At 44.4% G+C, this 21,050-nt stretch overlaps 2 protein-coding genes across 2 annotated transcripts in view; one reads left to right on the forward strand and one right to left on the reverse strand.

Annotated features, from left to right (window-relative positions):
* CDR2 (cerebellar degeneration related protein 2) overlaps positions 1–15,180 on the forward strand; it is a 32,130-nt gene extending 16,950 nt beyond the window's left edge. The window contains exons 2-5 of the mRNA XM_040356830.1: positions 4,660–4,772; positions 11,054–11,202; positions 12,223–12,387; positions 14,102–15,180. Coding sequence (XP_040212764.1) covers positions 4,660–4,772; positions 11,054–11,202; positions 12,223–12,387; positions 14,102–14,957 — 1,283 coding nt within the window. The 3' untranslated portion in view covers positions 14,958–15,180. The remainder of the gene's footprint in view (positions 1–4,659; positions 4,773–11,053; positions 11,203–12,222; positions 12,388–14,101) is intronic.
* A 3,100-nt stretch (positions 15,181–18,280) lies between these two features.
* Positions 18,281–18,895, reverse strand: LOC120944396 (proline-rich protein 2-like). Its single transcript, XM_040358455.1, has one exon. It carries the CDS (start codon positions 18,893–18,895, stop codon positions 18,281–18,283), a length of 615 nt encoding a protein of 204 aa, XP_040214389.1.
* Positions 18,896–21,050: the final 2,155 nt, after the last annotated feature.

Below are 21,050 nucleotides of genomic sequence, written 5' to 3' on the forward strand. Positions count from 1 at the left end.
TATAAACTGAAGGACCTATAAATGTTTGTGGAACGAATCATTTGAGTTTGCATTATTTCTTATGGGGAAATTCGCTTTTGATATACAAGTGCTTTGGACTACAAGCATGTTTCTGGAACAAATTATGCTTGTAATCCAAGGTTTTACTGTACAGGTATGCGCATATTTGGCCCATGGACTTGGACCCACTTCAGTGAGGCGGAATCTGTGTGTACCCCTCTTGTAAAGGGGTTTAAGTGGAACTAAATTTGGATAAGCAATAGCTAGCAGTTTGGTATTGATGGTAAGAGACTGTATATCATTTCTGCCATAGGTTCTCTGGCCTTCACCTGATACCACCCGATGGCCACACATCTTGGTATACATTCCTGGCATCTGCAAGATGCCTGGAGTAAGTGCTGGGACTCCAGTAACTCTGGAATTATTTCATCCTGGCCAGTGTGAGAGCTAATAAGAGATAATCTCTTAAAATTTAAGGTGAAAGTTGTCACCACAAAAAGTGTCTCTGGAACTGCTGTCCCCATTGGAAGATTTAACCCCTACCTTTTTGTTCTGTTGACCAAAAATGTGTATTCCCATCCCTTTCTGCCTCAGTGGTCTCCATGGCAAATTAAGTAAATCTACCCAGCGAAGACCCACATTACAATTTCAGAAAAGGTAAACGAACACCCTACACCAGTGATGGTGAACCTTGGCACCCCAGATGTTTTGGAACTACATTTCCCACGAGGCTCAACTACAATGCAGAAGGCATGAGCATCATGGGAAATGTAGTTCCAAAACATCTGGGGTGCCAAGGTTCGCCATCACTGCCCTACACCATGGGTAGGCAACCTTGGCCCTCCAGCTGTGGTGAAACTACAAATACCATTTGTCAGGGTCTTGCAATGTCTCATGGGACTTTCACCACAGCTGGAGGGCCGAGGTTCCCTACCCCTGCCCTACACCCCTCTGGTCCTCGCTGTACTTGCCTTCCATAGAGGATGCACTGTCGGGGGGGGGGGGGGGGGGCCAGGCAGCCTATGCAGAGGTCCGGGGATTTGAAATCCCTGCTCTTCTCCCGCCTTCATTTTGTAGCGCTTCCAGGACAGCTCAGGGCTCTTCTGATTCGTCAGCACCAGCACTTGTAGCATCCACGGGAGGTAGGTACAGCGGGGGGACCAGGAGGGTGGGGCAGATGCTGGGTTTTCACCTTTTTTTTTATTTTTCCCGAAAAGGTGAGCTAACACTTTAACCTTGCCCAGAATTCCATGCTTGTGATTGGGTTGTCGAAGCAGAATAATTTTGCTTTTATGCATATTATAACATATCTAATGAAATCATTTGAGCAGTCTCTGCCTTTGTTATGCTGCCTAAACAAATCCATTTGCTGATTTTATAATTTATAGCCTGCCTATTTTCTCTGGTAAGACCAGTGAATGGAGCCCTGTGTGTCACTGGCCAGCTGTGCTGATCTCAATCTATTTAGTCATGGATGCTTCTTTAGTTCTCCCCTCAATGTGGAAAGCCTTTGTTGGTGTCGGATTTGACATCTCGGAATAGAGTGCATTTTTTTCAATCCTCTTTAACAATTCTTAACGGTACATAAAACATCCTGTATGACATAAGAACTTGCTCAGTATAACAAAAGAATTCCAATTTTCTAACTCATTTCCTCAAGTCAGCCTATCATCACATGGACACAGCTAAAATGGCATCCCAAATCAACGCCCGGTACTAGGAAGTATCACCACACGGCTTCCCATATTCTCCAAGATCCCAAAACATGGAAACTGGAATAAGGAAATCCCAACTGCTGACCACAAATAATCAGTCTTGTCAACTATGCTGCAGCTAAATTTTAAATATTTAGCGGTACTGCCATCGAACGTGACTCATTTAGGTGTACAGGGCCACGCTGCAACCGTGTGCACTGCATGCCGTTACAGTGCAGTGGTTCAGCCTTTTATGGTTAACCACTTAAGCCCCGGACCATTTTGTTGCTAAATGCCCAGGCCAGGTTTTGCGATTCGGCACTGCGTCGCTTTAACAGACAATTGCGCGGGCGTGCGACGTGGCTCCCAAACAAAATTGGCGTCCTTTTTTCCCCACAAATAGAGCTTTCTTTTGGTGGTATTTGATCACCTCTGCGGTTTTTATTTTTTGCGCTATAAACAAAAATAGAGCGACAATTTTGAAAAAAATTCAATATTTTTTACTTTTTGCTATAATAAATATCCCCCAAAAACATATATATATATATATATATATATATATATATATATATATATATATATATATATATATATATATATATATATATATATATATATATATATATATATATATATATATATATATATATAAAAAATGTTTCGTCAGTTTAGGCCGATACGTATTCTTCTACCTATTTTTGGTAAAAAAAATCGCAATAAGTGTTTATCGATTTGGTTTGCGCAAAATTTATAGCGTTTACAAAATAGGGGATAGTTTTATTGCATTTTTATTTTTTTTTTAATTTTTTTTTTTTTACTACTACTATTGGCGGCAATCAGCAATTTTTTTTTTTTCGTGACTGCGACATTATGACGGACACTTCGGACAATTTTGACACATTTTTGGGACCATTGTCATTTTCACAGCAAAAAATGCATTTAAATTGCATTGTTTATTGTGAAAATGACAGTTGCAGTTTGGGAGTTAACCACAAGGGGGCGCTGTAGGAGTTAGGGTTCACCTAGTGTGTGTTTACAACTGTAGGGGGGTGTGGCTGTAGGACTGACGTCATTGATCGAGTCTCCCTATAAAAAGGATCACTCGATCGATACGCCGCCACAGTGAAGCACGGGGAAGCCGTGTTTACATACGGCTCTCCCCGTTCTTCAGCTCCAGGGAGCGATCGCGACGGGGCGGCTATAAGCGAATAGCCGCGCCGTCATCCCGGATCGCTCCCCGAGGTAAGCCGCACGCAGCGGGGGGAGGTCCCGATCGGACCCCTGACCCGCTAGAAGGCAAGGACGTATATATACACCCATCTGCCTGTACGTGCCATTCTGTTGACGTAAATAGGCGGGCGTTAAGTGGTTAAAACAGATGGTGAGTAAGCTCCATATCGCCTCCTGTCCACCTGTCAAATCCTCTTGCTTGTTCGCTTCCTCCCCTGTATTTAACGCTAAGAAGGCTAGTAGGAGAACCACGTGAGAATGTGCGGATCTTCATGGAAGACCGCACAAAAATGCCTCTTATTTATTTAGCTGATAGCATGACAATATTTCTCGTATATACATAAATACCCCTACTTTCTGCTGACCTTTTTAGGTTTGCTGTACCTGTCAAACCTGTACTATTTTAAACCTAAAGTCTGCATGTATAACCTATTCATGTACACCTTCTACTCTGATCCTTGTACTTGAGGTAGGGAATGGCACGTCACACATAGTCCATAAATTGATAATAATTATAAGAGACTTCGGTCTGGTGGTGCTCCTTATATTGGTTTATGCATTGGCTGTGGCCACTGCCAGAATGCTGTAGAGCAGTGGTTCTCAACCTGGGGGTCGAATGATTTGCCAGGGGTCACCAAATGCTGGGCTATTCCTGAAGCCCGTGCTGCTCTCCCAGCCTCTTCGCAGCTGCCCATTCAGATCACGGCATGGCTGGGGGGGGGCAGAGACTATAGGTCAGCTGACTGGTGAGGAATATGAAGTGGGAGGGGCTGGAGGAGACCCTATCTCCTGATTTCGGCATAGGTGTCACTGCTGCGAGACACCACAAAGTCGGAGACAAAGTAAGTAACACTACCTGTGATTATAGTTGCCATTAAAAGTCCCCACTACAGTTCTCAGATCAGCAGATGACCTTGATCAAGAGCACCCAAGTCGGCTGATCAGATCTCCCCCCCACTGCCAGTGATGACCCCCCACCCCCCCCCCCCCCCCCAGCACTGCCACTCATTCCAACTTCCTGCCAGAACTGCCACTCCTCCCCCCCACGTAAGAGACGGAATAAAAAGAGAGAAAGAATTAGGCCTCGTACACACGTCCGAGGAACTCGACGGGCAAAACACAGAATTCAGCTCCGATCGAGTTTCTGGCTGAATTCTGCTGAGAAACTCGGTCGTGTGTACGGGGCCTAAGAGAAAAAAAAGACGGCTAAAACGAAGGCTGGGGGAAAAAATAAATTGGCATAGAGAGAGATAAAAGAGAAAGAAAGGAGAACAAAGAGAAAAGTGGTACATCCTAAAATTTGCCATAAGGAGTTTTAATATTGTACGAGTGGAAGGGTCTCAGGGAGCGTTAAATGTCCGTGGGTTAGGGGTGCACAATACTTGTCTTGCCCCGGTTGCTGACAACCCACGCTACGAAAATTAATTTTACTGTTGGGGATCCCCACAACTTGGGAAATTTTATCAAGGGGTCGCGGCACTAGAAAGGTTGAGAACCGCTGCTGTAGAGAAAGAACCCTTGCTTTTGTTTAATGGAAGCCGTGGTCTCTCTGCAGAGGTCTTTTGAGCCAAAGCTGGAGTTCTTTATTCAGCATGAGCTTTGCCTTTAGGAGACCTATAAGGATTTCATGGGGATACTGAATCTACTTGTGGCAAATCTATCTTCAGTATTTATAAACTCACTCATGTTGCATTTTTATATTATATTTCTACTGTAATATTTTGCTTATTTATAGATCTGCAGCTTGCGGCTGAGCTGGGGAAGACTTTATTGGATCGCAATACGGAACTGGAGGAATCTTTGCAACAGATGTATGATACCAACCAGGAGCAGATCCAGGAAATTGAAGTATGTTGTGTTTATGTAGCACACTGCTGTACATTCACTCTCTTGCACAGATAGAGCTCTCTTCTGTCTTCTCAGTCTGTGTTTAGCATTCAGAGTTGAATGCAGGCCAGGCAGCTGGCGACTGATTGGCCATTCTCTTGCTAACACACTGACAGCACTTGTTGTATCACCTGTAGGCAAACTATGATTTTATTGTAACAGTTGAACTAGAAAGGCTATGGTAAGAACTAAAAGAAACCAAAAATCCCTTTCATAGTGCAAAGCACAGTCCGCACTTTCATGGGAATTTTAAAAACTTGTTTATAATGCTCTTTAGAATCGCACTGTGCATCTGCATGACCAATGTCGATGTGGGTGATGGTTTCATGTATCATGTGTAAATGGGTACAAGAATTTGGGTCAAGCACTGCACGTGTTGGCGCACCGAGATTGTCCATACAGACACTTTGTCCTACGTGCCTCTGAGCTCCCCCCCAGTGGAGATAAGGGACATCTCCGTGCAATATCAATACAATCCTCATCATCAATATTAATGACATCTTTTTATATTAATTTAAAACAAAAGCAACCTCTAATCCCACTCTAATAACTTCCAGTTGTGTGGTCTATGAGCTGGAGGTAAATCTTTTTAAATTTAGAGTAGCCATAGCCCCAGCTAAGAATCTACCTGAATATGCTGTACGAGTTGGTGGGCGGTATTATTGGGCTCTTTTAGTCTACCTCACTACAACCTTAGGCCCCTTTCACACGGGGCAGATCAGTAATGATCCGCCCCGCGAACCTCCGCTCAGCGGGGATCGCTCCTTTGATCCCCGCTGAGCCGGCGGATGACAGGGCGGTCTCCGCACACTGTGCAGGGACCGCCCTGTCTTTTCTCCGCTCTACCCTATGGGGGGGATCGGATGAACACGGACCGTCTGTCCATGTTCACCCGATTCAATCCGCCAGACGGATGGAAAAGTAGGTTTTTCCTCCGTCACACTTTGGCGGGTCGGATGTCAGTGGGCATGTCACCGCTGACATCCGCGACTCCATAGAGGAGCACGGCGTCCGTTCAGGTCTGCCAAAAAAACTGGCAGGCGGATCTGAACGGGCCGCCTGTGTCAAAGAGCCCTTAATGTTTTCATTGATCCCGAGCCACGGTTTCCTTGCGCTACATTGATACTGGACAACAAGTCTGAAACATCTCTGTGCAGATTGAATAATGGCTCTATTATTGGGCTGTATGTATATATGATGTATGTGTTTACACTATAAATCGATGGCTCTGGATGCTAGTTGGCCCCAAAGATGGAATGATTTGCATGGCTCCATCCACTATCCTAAAACCCTTTTTATTTTTTTATTTTTTAAAGAAGGTTCTACTGTTCACTTTATTGTAACCACATGCTCTTAAAGCGGAGCTCCACCCTAAAATGGAGCTTCCGCTCATTGTATCCCCCCCTCCGGTGCCGCAATTGGCACCTTTTCGGGGGGAGGTAGAAAGGATACCTGTCTGACAGGTATCCTTTCCCACTTCCGGGAGTCCAGGCCGTGGCCCGTGATGTCACTGCGGGGCTCCCTCCTCCTCCCCCAGCCGCCGGGCCAGTAGAGAGGAGCGGGGCCTTGCGCATGTGCAGTAGGGTTCCCAGTGTGAAGCCGAAGGGCTACACTACCGGGTTCTCCTACTCACAATGGGATACCGACATCGAGGGACTCCAGGACAGGTAAGTGTCCTATTATTAAAAGCCAACAGCTGCAGTATGTGTAGCTGCTGGCTTTAAAAAAAAAAAGATATATATATATTTTTTTTTTCCCCGGAACACCGCTTTACAGTGAATTTTAGGAGCATGCTGTTGGAACCTTAGTGCATTTTTTTATTACATGCCCAATGAGGAAATGATCCCACTCTATTTGTCCTATAGAATATTGTCCCAAAGACAGGGCTTTGGAGAAAAGTCCTCAGTTGTCCTTTGAGGTTAGCGGAAATCTTCCAGTTGGGAAACCTGTCTAAAAGGGATTTCCCTTCACTTTGTAAAGATTTTTTTTTTCACTTCCTGTTTCTCTGGGAGGAATTCTCCCTATGGGACATAGACGGCAGGAAAAAAAAACCAAGGGTTTTGGGATGGTAAAAAATCTTTCTGGTCTTAAAGCGGAACTTCAATCCAAAAGTGATGTCCAGCTGGTTCGCTCTGAGTAACAGGGTATTTTTCTGGGAAGGAGGGAACAAGTTCTCAATATTATGAGTAACCATTCCCAATTCCGCAGTCCCTGCTAAGGGTAGCATACCTTGCCATGCTCCCTCCTCTTCCGCAGCCTCCTGGAACACATTGCATGTCCCAGGAGGCTACAGGACCATCTACAAAGCCCTGCTCGAGCTTATGCATGTGCAGTAGGGAATCGGCTGTGGTTCCTCAGGAAGCCACAGCCAGCTCCCATATTCAAGATGGCGGTGCTCATTTGCAAATGACTTTTGCAACTCCAAATGGTACCTTGTAAAAGTAGTAGTGATCTCATCACTGTGCTGCATCACTTGTACATGGAGCAGAATTATGATTGGTCCCAGTAGGCCCTCCCACCACAGGCTGCCAGCAAAAAACTGCAGGGAGGTGGACACAAGACCAGGCACCCTGCACAAGGAGAGGGGAGCAGTGACAAGCCTACAGTATATTACAGGAAACTCCTACACTTAGACAAAATACAGGAGTTATTTTATGCCTGTAAAATCTGGAGGCAGTGGATTATTTAAAGGAGTGAATATCATGGAATAGAGGCTGCCATTGACACCTCCTTGTGAACATGCAGGTTCTCTTGATCCAGACAGAAAAAATAAATGAAAAATTGATTCCCGACCACTTTGACATTCCCGATCTTCATGCTTGCTCCAGGTCATTTTGTAATTGGTTGATTCAAAAGGAAAAGCATTTGCAATTTCACTTCCATTAATAAAAAATAATAATAGTTTTATGTTTGCATTGTCAGCAATACCCCAATGCGTCTGTAAAAATGAAAACACTGTTCTAGGTCAATGATTTTTCTTTTTTTATCGTGGCACTATAAGATCTACCTCTTTAAATATAACCTTCCTGTCAACCCAGTAAGAAGGGTTAATCTGAAATGGGACATAGCGACCTGTCTTAGGTTAATCCACACTTTACAACAAATCCTCCTTGTATGAAGATACCACAGACAATGATACTAAAAGGTTTGTCCAGGGTAATGCAGGTTTTTGCATGAAAAGCCACATAAAGAATTTGATAGCTGGGAGGTTCAGTAATACCTTCTTAATCAGATAAAAAGAAACCTATGCTATCCATAGTATGTTCTGTCTTGCATAGAAAGTATCCCAGATCTTGCCTATTAACCAAAACAAGAGAATTTTTCTAGGCCTTTCCTTATATACGGCAATGATTATTCTGGGTAACTGCTCTATTCACCTAGCTGCCCTATTTAAAGCAGACCTGAAAGCCAAATATTGAATACAAATTTGCAGTGCAAAAACAAGTTGGTCGTCTCACTTTCTGTTCTGCAGGGGACAAAGTACATATAAAATGTGTCATATCTTCCTATGTATTATCTAAGGCTAGCTGTGAGGTTACACATGGCTCCCCTCCATGGCCATCCAGCAACACAACTAGCAAGGAGATGAATGCTTTGACAAATGATTTGAAGGTGTGCCTTGGTCTAGATCAGGGGTCTCCAAACTTTTCAACACAAGGGCCACATTGTAGATTTTACAAGTATTCGGGGGCCGAAAAAAAAAAAGAAATCTGGTATATATTTTACATGGATCGTTTTTTTGTAATCGCCATGATATGACTGAAAACGGTGTTCGTCTCATCGGTGTCCCCATCAGCAGCGTCCCCTGGGGACAACCGTGTCCCCATCAGCGTTTTGCAACACATTTACCTGCTGCCTCTGCACTAGCCGACTTCAGCTCTTCTGTAACTCCCGCCGCTACACATGCGGAAGGATTGTTATTTCAAACAGCGGGAAGAGGGGAGGTTACCGGGACATCGGCGGTCCCAGCAGCCAATCCAAAAGCATGGCGTGGCAGCATGGGCAGGTGTGCGGCTTGGTTTCTTTGTTTGCAGGACCTGCCAGCTGCGGGCAGGCCGGATAAACCGGATGTAGAGGGTCAGGGTTTGGAGGCCCCTGGTCTAGATAATCTAAAAAATGGGGACGGCTACCATCACCCACAATGGTTGGTATTGGAGAGAAATGCATGGGGCTGCCCCAAAACATGCCCCTGGCAAAAACGGAGAAGGTTGGACTATCTCCATACCCAATGATTAGGCAGAAAGTATACTTAAAGCGGTAGTTCACCCCCCCCCCCCCCGACACATTTTACCATCGAGACAGGCATTGTAGCGCGAGCTACAGTATGCCTGTCCCGATTTTTTTTTAACCCCGGACTCACCTTGTACTCGGAGATCGTATTTTTCAGCTCCCGCGGGGAATGGGCGTGCCTATGGAGAGGGAGGATGATTGACGGCCGGCCCTGGCACGTCACTCTCCCCGAAGACAGCCGGAGTAGGTCTCGGCTCTTCACGGCGCCTGCGCACAGGCTATGCGCACGCGTCGTGAAGACCAAGCCTATTTCGGCTATTTCCGGAGAAGCGTGACGCGCCAGAGCCGGCCGTCAATCATCCTCCGTCTCCATAGGCACGCCCATTCCCCGGTATCTTCAATCTACGAGAACAAGGTGAGTACGGGGGTAAAAAATTCGGGACAGGCATACTGTAGCTCGCGCTACAATGCCTGATTTTATGGTAAAATAAATTTTTTTTTTTTTTTTTTTTCGTCGATAGGGTGAACCCCCGCTTTAAAATATAACAATTTATTAATAGAAAAACATGATTAAAATTGGCGGGGAAGGGACAGTTATACAAACAAGCTACATACAATCAATAGTTACAGCCGTGCATTAATCTTTCAAAGAATTCGAGAGGTCCATGCACCCCAAGGATCAGAAGGGGCACCGGAATGTAGAAGGTAGTTGTCCCCCCCCCCCCCCCACGGCAGACACGGGAGACATTGGGGGGGAAACGGTTCTAGTGTATCTGGATATCCAGTATGGCAGCACAGGTGTCAGAGGCAGGAGGCTGAAGGCCTAATGGCTGCTGCCCTGGGATATACAGCGCTTGAGGGCAACACACAGGACTTTGATCCTGTTGAGATGGGTCCCCTTTGGGAATCTTTCAACACAGTCCTTGTCTGCGAGCAATATTCTGAAAGCTCTCCGTAAAAATTCTCCAACATCTGAGATTAACCAGCCTCCGCCCTCTGACCCCTGGGTTGCTATACTGGATATCCAGATACACTACAACCGTATCCCCTAGTGTCTCCTGTGACCGCAGTGGGGGGGACTACCTTCTGGTGTCAAGTTCCATTGCTCTCTCTCTGGATGACATTGATTATCTCCTCCTGAGGAAGCAGCCTGTGCCGCGAAACATGTAGACGACTTTGTCAAGCCCCTTGCGATCCTTGGGGTGCATCGACCTCTTGAATTCTTCAAAAGATTAATGCACGGCTGTAACTATTGATTGTACATGACTTGTTCGTATAACTGCACCTTCCCCTCCCATTTTAATCATGTTTTTCTAGTAATAAATTGTTATATTTTAAGTATACTTTCTGCTAATCCTTGGGTACTGAGATAGTCCAACGTTCTCTGTTTTTGCCAGGGGCATGATTTGGGGCAGCCCCAGGGGTTTCTCTAAAATGCTTTGACAAATGGAACTTTTCTACCTTCCCAGTTGCCTGAAACATTTTTGGCTGTCAAGTTACCCTCCCCCTCTGTTCCTTGTGAGATGCTCGTCTCCAGCAAATGCTTGGAGATAGAAAAATTGGCTTTTTGTCAAAGCAACTGTCTCCTTGCTAGCTGTGTTGTTGGACATCCATAGATTGAGGTCCAACCTAATGGCTAACTTTAGACAGAACTGAGATGACTGAGACAAAGTATTGCATGTATTTTGTCCCCTGGGAACCGGATGTATTAATAAAAATTGAAGTGAAGCTTTCTAAAGTCTCATGAGGTTTAATCACTTCATGTAATGCCATACTTTCTGGGGCTGCGTTTAGGAGAGCTGCAGCTCTTGTACACAGGTGCTTACAGTTGTTTGTTCACCCCACTCTTCTCATCTATTTGTGTATTACATTTCACATAAATCAGATATTCAAGAACACATTACTGCACTTTATTATCTTTTCACAAGTCAAATCGGTAAATGGGACACTATAAGGAGCTTGCAATTTTTATTTTGTGTGTGTTTTTTTTTTTTTTTTTACTTTCATGGCAGTACCTGACGAAGCAGGTGGACTTGCTGAGACGGATGAATGAGCAGCATGCCAAGGTGTATGAGCAGCTGGATGTCACAGCCAGAGAACTGGAAGATGCCAATCAGAAACTGGTGCAGGAGAGCAAGGCATCACAACAAAAGGTTATTGGGTAAGGATGCTTATTACATTCCGCACCTTCAAGAGCAGCTGTCACAGCAAATACAAAAGAAAAATGGGTTTCTAGTAGAACCAGTTTTTACCTCTATGTAAAGCTCAGAATAAGAGCAATTCTAATCAACTAATGAAGCCTGTTAATTGCTGACAAGAGAACTACCCTTAGACTTTGCATGCCAAGGAGAACGTGTTTGTTTTGTTTTTTTTGCATTTAACTTGCCTTAAATGCCTGTTTTTATCAAATCTCGGGCTTTCAAAACACTTTATTGGGATATTTTGTTAAATAGTATTTAGTGTATCACTGTTGCAACCCTATGCTATATTAAATAATTAACCACTTCAGCCCCGGACCATTTGGCTGCCCAAAGACCAGAGCACTTTTTGCGATTCGGCACTGCGTCGCTTTAACTGACAATTGCGCGGTCGTGCGACGTGGCTTCCAAAACAAAATTGAAGTCTTTTTTTTTTTCCACACATATAGAGCTTTCTTTTGGTGGTATTTGATTACCTCTGCGGTTTTTATTTTTTGCGCTATAAACAAAAATAGAGCGACAATTTTGTCAGGACAATTTTGATCATTGGAGAAGAGCAGGCTGAGTTTCCAGCATAGCCAAAGAACTGACCATGATGTGTTCTTCTGCTTAGTGTGGTCAGCTTTGAATAGGAAAGGAGAGGGACTTGCAGAAACACCAGGGATTTCACACAAAGGAAGCAATGCAAAGAGAACAGGATACCTTCTCATACAAGTACATGGTACAGCAGGCACATATCAGGATCATGAAATGTTGGGGTAACAAACGCTTTTGATTTTAATGTTGGCATTATTGCCCCTTTTTATTTTTGGGGAAACTGGGAGTTGCAATCTCTGAAAGATAATCTTTTTCTTGCTATTCAAATCTACTTTATTAACAAACTTACATTTGGTAATAATCCCTTCCGATAGAAATTGGCAATTAGCTGGTGGCACTTGGCTAGTAATTAGTTTGTGGTAATCTGGTTATCTTTTTGTGTTCAGTTTAACGGAAACCATTGAAGGACTGCAGGTCCAAATTGATGACCTTCAGAAACAAGTGGAAGAACTGCGAAAAAACAGCCAGTTGTGTCGCACCCGTGAGAAATTTGAGCAATCCAGGTCAACGCACAGCTTCTCCTGTCTTAAGGAACTGTATGATCTACGCAAGTAAGTCCCACAAGTCGTCTTCTCTTTTGCATTTGGATGGATACCCCCCCCCCTCCAAGGATTCTTGCCACTTTTGGGCATAAAATACTTTACCACTAAAGCAGGGCTCGACGAAATCGGGGCTCCAGGTCGCAATTGCGACTAGAATTGGCGACCTGGGAAAGGAAGCATAGGCTGCAGAAGGCCGCAAAAGCCGCGGCTTTAATTACTGGCCTGTGCGCCCCGACACCCCATCCTGTGTGTCTGTGCTCCCCCGCCGGATGGTAATTGAGGCCACGGCTCTGCGGCCTTCTGCAGGCCTATGCTATCTTCTGTGATCTGGCACCATCTTGCTGTGGCCGTTGGCATGACAAGACTAATTAAGCTTCCCCTGTGTTTTCACTGCCATCTCCTTCCCTCTAATTAGAATAAAAAATATATATAATATTTGGGGGTTCTAACACCCTAGACAATAAAATGGCGGTCGTTGCAATCCTTTCTGTCACATCGTATTTGCGCAGCAGTCTTACAAGCGCACTTTTTTGGGAAAAAATACACTTTTTTTAATTAAAAAATAAGACAGTAAATTTAGTCCAATTTTTTTTTTTTTTTTTTATATTGTGAAAGATAATGTTACGCCGAGTAAATTGATACCCAACATGTCGCGCTTCAAAATTGCATCCGCTCGTGGAATGGCAACAAACTTTTACACTTTAAGGCCCGGATTCAGATACATTTGTGTATCTTTAGGCGGGCGTAGCACATCTCATATGCGCTACGCCGCCGTAACTAAGAAAGGCGAGTACTGTATTCTGAAAGAACTTGCGCCTTTAGTTGCGGCATAGCGTATATGGGCCGGCGTAAACCCGTCTAATTCAAAATAGGAAGGAGGTGGGCGTGTTTTAGTATAATGATCCGTGACCCCATGTAAATGAGGTGGCGAACGCAAAATCACGTTGGCTAGAGATACGCCGAACACTGCCTATGACGTGTACGTAGGTTACGCACAGCCCTATTCGCGTACGACTTGCGCAAACGACGGAAAATTTGACGCTGTCCCGACGTCCATACTTAAAATTGCCTGCTCCTCATATAGCAGGGGTAACTTTATGCCGGTCCGACGCCTTACGCAAACGACGTATATAGATACGCCGGGCGCAACTACGTTCGTGAATCGGCGTATCTAGCTCATTACCATATTCGACTCGTAAATCTACGAAGCGCCACCTAGCGGCCAGCGGAAATATGCAACTAAGATACGACGGCGTAAGAGACTTACGTCGGTCGTATCTTAGCCAAATTTCGGCATATCTTGCTTTCTGAATACAGAAAAAAGATACGCCGGCGCATCCTAGAACTTGCGTGGCGACGTAAATTCATTCTGAAATCGGGCCAAAATCTCCATTGGCAACGTTTAAGAAATTCTACAGGTTGCATGTTTTGAGTTAGAGGAGATCTAGGAATATAATTATTTCTCTCGCTCTACCAATCGCGGCGACACCTCACGTATGCGTTCGCTTCTGCACACGAGTTTGGCGGGACGGGTCGCGTATCTGGCTCCTAGATTCCAAGCAAATTTGTCAAACCCTGCACTATAGACTCCTTCCTCCCCCTATATTAATATATTGGAGAAAGGAGTTGCTTTTATTTATTTTTCTTGCATGAATACGTGTTACTGGTTTAAATGATGGATGGAGTTTTTCCAGGACATTAAATCTTAAAATATTTTCTGCAGGTATTTTGTATACGATCATGTTTTTGCTGAGAAGATTGCATCTCTGAACACTCAGCCTGAACCAATTGAGGAGGAAAATGAGAATTTGAAGAAGACCTTGGTAATCCTGGAAGCACAGCTTGGTACGGAACGCAAAAAAAGACACAGCTTGGAGGAAGAATACAGCCAGGTTGCAAAAGAAAATGCTGAGCTAGAGCAGATCCTCCATGAGAGAAACTCCGTCCATGCTCGGGCAGAAGAGCTGGAGGCAGAGGTGGCCGAAATGCGTCAGATCTGTCGGTCTGACAGTGTATTTGCAAGCAGCGTTGAGAAATTGATCCCGGAGTCCATCTATATCTCCTTCAAAGAAAATGCAGACAAGGATATAGAGCCCGAGGCAAGTATACGGCCCACAGAAGGGAACAAAAGGCCTTTAAAAAGGAGCAGCAGTGAGATGATACTGCCCAGTTCTACTGCAGAAGCCATCCGCAGTGGCCACGAGGAGACCTGTATTAGGAGAACAGAAGCTGTAAAACAAAGGGGAATTTCACTGCTTAATGAGGTGGACTCTCAGTACAGTGCTCTGAAAATCAAGTATGAGGAGCTTCTTCAGCGGTGCCAGTTGGAGGACGATTTCTTCAGCCATAAGGCGGTCCAGACCTCTAAACTGTCCACCGGCCCCTCCAGTGTATCTCCTTCTGAAGATGGTTCTCCATTACATTCCTTCTCTACCAAGCACAAAGCTGCTTCCCCTGGAACCCAGCCAGAGTATAAAGTTCTTTTTCAGGAAATTTTTAGCTGTATCAATAAAACCAAAGAAGAAATTAATGAGCAACGAACAAAATACAAACAGATTTGTGATTCTAAAGACAGCTAGAGTACAATGTATTCCCAAACTTTTCCACTTTTTTTTTTTTTTAACTTGAAGTGCAAGTCCACTTTTCTGACAGGTTGATGTTGTAATGTGGGATGGCAAAACAAAAAAAGCTTTCCAAGCCCTTCTAACCATATGCTTTAAAAGAGAAGTATGAGATTTTTTTTTTTTAATCCCATATTCATACTTGCCTAGATCAATGCAGCAATGTTCTCTTCACTGAGAACCGAGCCACGAACACTGCCGATGGCTCGGTTCTCCCACCTCCCTGAGCGGAGAGCTGCTGCCTGCCAGTCAACAGCTCTCCTGCTCTGCTCCTCCACGTTCACTGGAGTGCGGAGCAGCCGTCTCAGCCTCTCGCTGAGATTGCCATCAGTCCAGGCACCTGGCGGATCCAGAGTTGGTATGACGGGGTGCCTGGACTGATCAGCAGAGAGCGGACTTCAGACCCGCTAAAAAAGGGGCACAGGAGTGCAAAACTAATTGCATTCTCGTGACCCAATGAAGCACAGCCGAATGAGCCAAGGCTGGACTTCTCCTTAAAGTGTAGGTTCACCCTAAAACAATTATCTAACATTACATCCAGTATACTAACGACATGTACAGTTTGCAGGAATTTCTTTTTTTTTTTCGCCGTACATACCGTTATATTGTTGTTTTCCCCCCGGGTTCTGATTCCCGCGGGACTGGGCGTTCCTATCCCTGGGTTAGATGATTGACGTCTGGTGAAAAACTTCCCATGGCGCACAATGCGCGTCACCAGTTTTCCGTAAATAGCCGACCTACGAGTCGGCTCTATATATGGCGCCTGCGCAGTCAGCTCTACAAGGCGGGCGCAGGCACCGTATAGCGCCGACTCGCAGATCGGCTATTTACGGAAAACTGGTGACGCGCCTTATGCGCCATGGGAAGTTTTTCACCAGATGTCAATCGTCTAACCCAGGGATAGGAACGCCCAGTCCCGCGGGAATCAAAACCCGGAAGCCGGGGGGAAAATAACAATATAACGGTATGTATGGCGAAAAAAAAAAATACCTGCATACTGTACATGTCAGTATGCTGGATGTAATGTTAGACAATTGTTTTAGGGTGAACCTCCACTTTAAATAGTACCGTAAAAATTCTTCGAAATGGGGAAAGGCTCAGACTTTGCCTGTTGCCATGAAGAAATTGTATACATGATGGAATGCTGTGTATATTCGCATATCTTGCTGTAGACCATTGTAGAAATCTATAGTACAAATGGAACAGTTCAACACAAACCAAGCCCTCTACAGAAAGTTTCGAAAAATACTGGTAAAGAACGAATAGCATTTAAACATATCACTCCTCCTGTACAACAAACATGTTGGGAAAGTAGAGTTAAACTTCAGGTCTAAATGTTTTTTGTTTTTAAACGCTTGACCATAAAGACTTGTCATGGCTACCTCATTAGCCTATTCGCAGTAGAGCAATTCCATATTGGCATTGGCTTTTACTATATAGTCCATCCATTTTTGATGTACGTACATTTCTGATCTCAGACAAGCTTTAAAGATTACTGCCTAATTTGCTCATAGTAAGCTTTTCGTGTTGAAACGTTGAAGACCTGAACTGTGGAGAAAAGTAGTGTCACAAGTAGGTCTTCAATTATTTTTTATTTTTTTTCACCATTTATATACTATACCTTTTTGTTCTGCACTGTCTCATGAGGTTGTGATCTTGGTAGAAAGAACTGGGTTATGCTTTCTCATGTCATGACGACTGGTGATGACTTTTGAAGGAAGCCCAGATCACAGAATGAATGCAGTGCAGGTCCTCTGGTAAAGCTTCCTCTCCGCACAATGACATCACCAAACCTGGTGAGACTAGAAGTCGCAAGCAGCCGTGTCCCTCATACTGCAGGAGTACAGTCATATATTAGGAAATGCACTGCCATTTTTATTAAAGCGGAGGTTCACCCATAGAGAACACATTTTCCCCTTGGATGGATGCTCGTTTTGTCTAGGGGAATCGGCTAGTTGTTTTAAAATATGACCTGTACTTACCGTTTACGAGATGCATCTTCTCCGCCGCTTCCGGGTATGGGCTGCGGGACTGGGCGTTCCTTCTTGATTGACAGTCTTCCGAGAGGCTTCCGACGGTCGCATCCATCGCGTCACGATTTTCCGAAAGAAGCCAAACGTCGGTGCGCAGGCGCAGTATAGAGCCGCACCGACGTTCGGCTTCTTTCGGCTACGAGTGACGTGATGGATGCAACCGTCGGAAGCCTCTCGGAAGACTGTCAATCAAGAAGGAATGCCCGCTCCCGAAGACCCATACCCGGAAGCCGACGGAGAAGATGCATCTCGAAAACGGTAAGTACGGCTCATATTTTAAAACAAATAGCCGATTCCCCTAGACAAAACGAGCAGGAATCTAAGGGGAAAAGAGAAAAAAAATCCTAATTGGGTGAACTCCCGCTTTAAGTTCAAGTCATAGATTTTTCATGGTACTAATTGGGCACAATTAACATTTCTAGATGTTCGCTATAACATGACAAATCTTGACTTCAATGGTCCACGTTGATATGTTTTGTCTGTTCTTTGGAAAACGCCATACAGTAGACGCACTTCTGCTATTGCCTTGCTTATTCAATTTTTTTTTTTTTATTAAATATATATGTGCGTTCAGATTTGGGAGAATAGCCATGTGGGAACAGAAAAGTAAATATTTGGAGTTGATATAGTTGTATGGTAGCATCTCTATATAGCTAAAGAAGCACAGGGCTAGCCTATTTCTGTTTAATACAGAGAGTTTACAATAATACTGTGAAGTCAATTAAAGACAAGTATTTTTCACTTGTTTGATGCCACAAAATGTAATTATTATTTATACAGAATTCTTATATCCATTAAATGGAATTCCAATGACAGTATTTATTGCTTTACCTGTTGTCCAAACATAGTTGACAAGGGCAGCAATGATTTTGTTGGAAGAACCCCAACCAATGGTGGTTACCAGTGGCGGCTGGTGCTCAATTTTTTATTTATTTTTTTGGGGTGGGGTGGGCGGCAGACAAACCTGGCCCCCTTCACTCCCCCAACCCCGTCGCTCAATCGCCGCTTCGCTCGCCAGCCCCACACTTGCCCCATCCAGACAAACCTGGCCCCCTCACTTCCCCCTGCCTGTCATTTGATCGCCACTTCGCTCACCCACCAGCCCCACACTTGCCCCATCCAGACAAAACTGGCCGCCTCACTCCCCCCACCCCATTGTTCAATCGCCGATTCGCTCACCCGCCAGCCCCGCACTTACCCCATCCAGGTCGTGGCTGCCCCCCTGCATCTCCTCCCAAGTCCTGGCGGTCACTTCTCCTTCTGGCCAATTTGGTCCTTGGGACTCCTGGCCAATTTGGTCCTTGGGACTCCTGGCCAATTTGGTCCTTGGGACCTCTGGCCAATTTGGTCCTTGGGACTCCTGGCCAATTTGGTCCTTGGGACTCCTGGCCAATTTGATCCTTGGGGCTCCTGGCCAATTTGGTCCTTGGGGCTCCTGGCCAATTTGGTCCTTGGGGCTCCTGGCCAATTTGGTCCTTGGGGCTCCTGGCCAATTTGGTCCTTGGGGCTCCTGGCCAATTTGGTCCTTGGGGCTCCTGGCCAATTTGGTCCTTGGGGCTCCTGGCCAATTTGGTCCTTGGGGCTCCTGGCCAATTTGGTCCTTGGGGCTCCTGGCCAATTTGGTCCTTGGGGCTCCTGGCCAATTTGGTCCTTGGGGCTCCTGGCCAATTTGGTCCTTGGGGCTCCTGGCCAATTTGGTCCTTGGGGCTCCTGGCCAATTGGGTCCTTGGGGCTCCTGGCCAATTGGGTCCTTGGGACTCCTGGCCAATTGGGTCCTTGGGACTCCTGGCCAATTGGGTCCTTGGGACTCCTGGCCAATTGGGTCTCGGGACCCGCTTCCTGATTGGCCGGGATGTTGAGCATGAAGACATTCGCAAATATTTAATTAGCTAATGTCACTGCGCCCAGAGCCCACTCTTTTTGAAGCAAATTAGAGCCTCAGGCTATAATCATGTGCTTTAAAAAAAATAATACAAAAAATCCCATTGAAATCTCTGCGTCCAACGCCCTGCATGGAGATTAGGGGTCAGGTGTATGGATTAGGTGGGTAGCCGCTACTGGTGGTTACCCATTCACAACTGGGGACCTTTAAACGTGTAGGTAACAGGTGATTTTTATAGTAAGTTAGACTAAATAGTCATTTTAAATCTACTAAAGTAGGTAGAGTGACTAGAACAGAGTAGGATTTTTCTGTAGAAACCTGTTTAATTTATTGAAAATGGGCAAAAGGAAATGCTTTTAGTTATTTTGTGAGTTTTGTAGTGCTAATATATTTTTTACCTACTAAAATAACTGCTCTATTGTTTAGAACATGTATCATAGTATGGACTTAATTGGGGAGTTTAAAGTAGAACTATAGGTAAAACCATTTGAGTTTTTTATTTTTTTCAGTTTTTTTATAACTCCTGTCTTTTTTTTTTTTGTTTTGTTTTCTTTTGCCATCTGTCCTATTGGGGAGATTTATCTTCACTTCCTGTCCCATAGACAAAACGGCAAGTAAGAAATCCCTGCAAATTAAGATAATCCCCATTGGAAGATTTTCTCTTACTTTTTTGGGACAGCTGAAAATGTGGGATTTTCAATTTACTTTCAAAGTTGTAAACGGGACAAATAGAGAGGGTGAATCTCTCCAACAGGGCACAGACGGCAATAAAAAAAAAAACTGATAGGTGTCCTAATCCCTCTCCACTCTATCCAAAACTAAAAAAATAAATAAATTATATTGTCTCTAGTTATACTTTAATCGTGAACCACTATAAGGGGAGCCTATAGTATGGTAACTGGTAGGTCAGTGTAGCATAGTCTGAAATATAACGTGCTGTATAAGATGGTATTCAGAATAAGTGACAAAGGTATTTCTAAAAAAGTGTGGGCATAGCTCTATAATCTCATCTGTTAGGCTGGGTTCACACAATCTGCGGCCGTAGCTTGCAGCAGGGGGTCCGGTGCGTCCCTGTTCACAGTTTTAGGTCCAAATTTGGTCAGAATTTTTGCCTAAATACGGACCTAAAATGGAGCCAAAGACGCACAGGAGCCTTCTGCAATGCGCTCCACGGCTGTCCCGGAGATGTGTAAACGCTCGCCGGTCATGCGCATAGGATGTGGGGAAACCCTTACATCTCCTATACCTGAGCATGAAGGAAGGGTGGGGGTGGTAGGGTTTGAAGATGCCAGCAAATACCAGAAGGAAAGAGCATTATAAGGTAGGTTATAGTAAAGATGGAAAACTGGAAAAGAAGAGAAAACTGGAAATTACAGTTGACAAGTGGGTTGCGAAGGGCAAAACTTCCACTTCTATAATTTTTCTAGAATAACCCAGAAATCGGGATGGTGCAACAAACTTAAATTGGCCATAGATGAATTGAAATTAAGTCAGTTCAAGAGGGATAGGCCAAATTTGCACCCATGTGTGGCCATTCCTGCTTGACAGAAATCGATCTAATGATTGAAATTTGTTGAATGGGTTTATTGAAAAAGTTTCAATCTGTGTCTGCAGCCAATGGGTGACCAAAAAAATAGTAAGTAATGACTTTTGGAAACAACCTGTGGTAATCTTGGATTGTGTTTTGGAAGGTAATGTGTACATGTAGGTCATTATTCCTGTCCATAAGGTGGTGAATAAAGAGAACCTGTTACCAGAAAAGGCATCTACTATGTGAACTGTTCAGCTTGCTGATTTATCAAAGCTCTTTCTAATTGCTAAGAATTGGTTCCTAATCTATGGATATGCACTATTATGTTTTTTGTCATTCCAGAATATACATGTGGGTGAAAAGTGCGCATTAAAATTATTTTCTGTATAAAACTGATCTGGAACTTTTTTTTATTTTGAGTTTTAATTTAAGAACAATATTTGGCAAGCAGTGACAAGCTATATCTGGTGTTCAGTTTCAACTGCAACTGTAGAGATGAAGGAAAGAATGTACCTAAATTTATGGCAACAAGTTACTAGTGAAGCATGTTAAGGTGGTATATCAGTATTACACCATGAAGTTATTTTTTATTTTATTTTTTGAAA

Source organism: Rana temporaria, chromosome 6 (genome assembly GCF_905171775.1).
Source record: "Rana temporaria chromosome 6, aRanTem1.1, whole genome shotgun sequence".
NCBI lineage: Eukaryota > Metazoa > Chordata > Amphibia > Anura > Ranidae > Rana > Rana temporaria.

Bases quoted from the DNA above. Each gene is read 5' to 3' on its own strand.
- LOC120944396 (XM_040358455.1), bottom strand. From the start codon at position 18,895: ATGCTCAACATCCCGGCCAATCAGGAAGCGGGTCCCGAGACCCAATTG.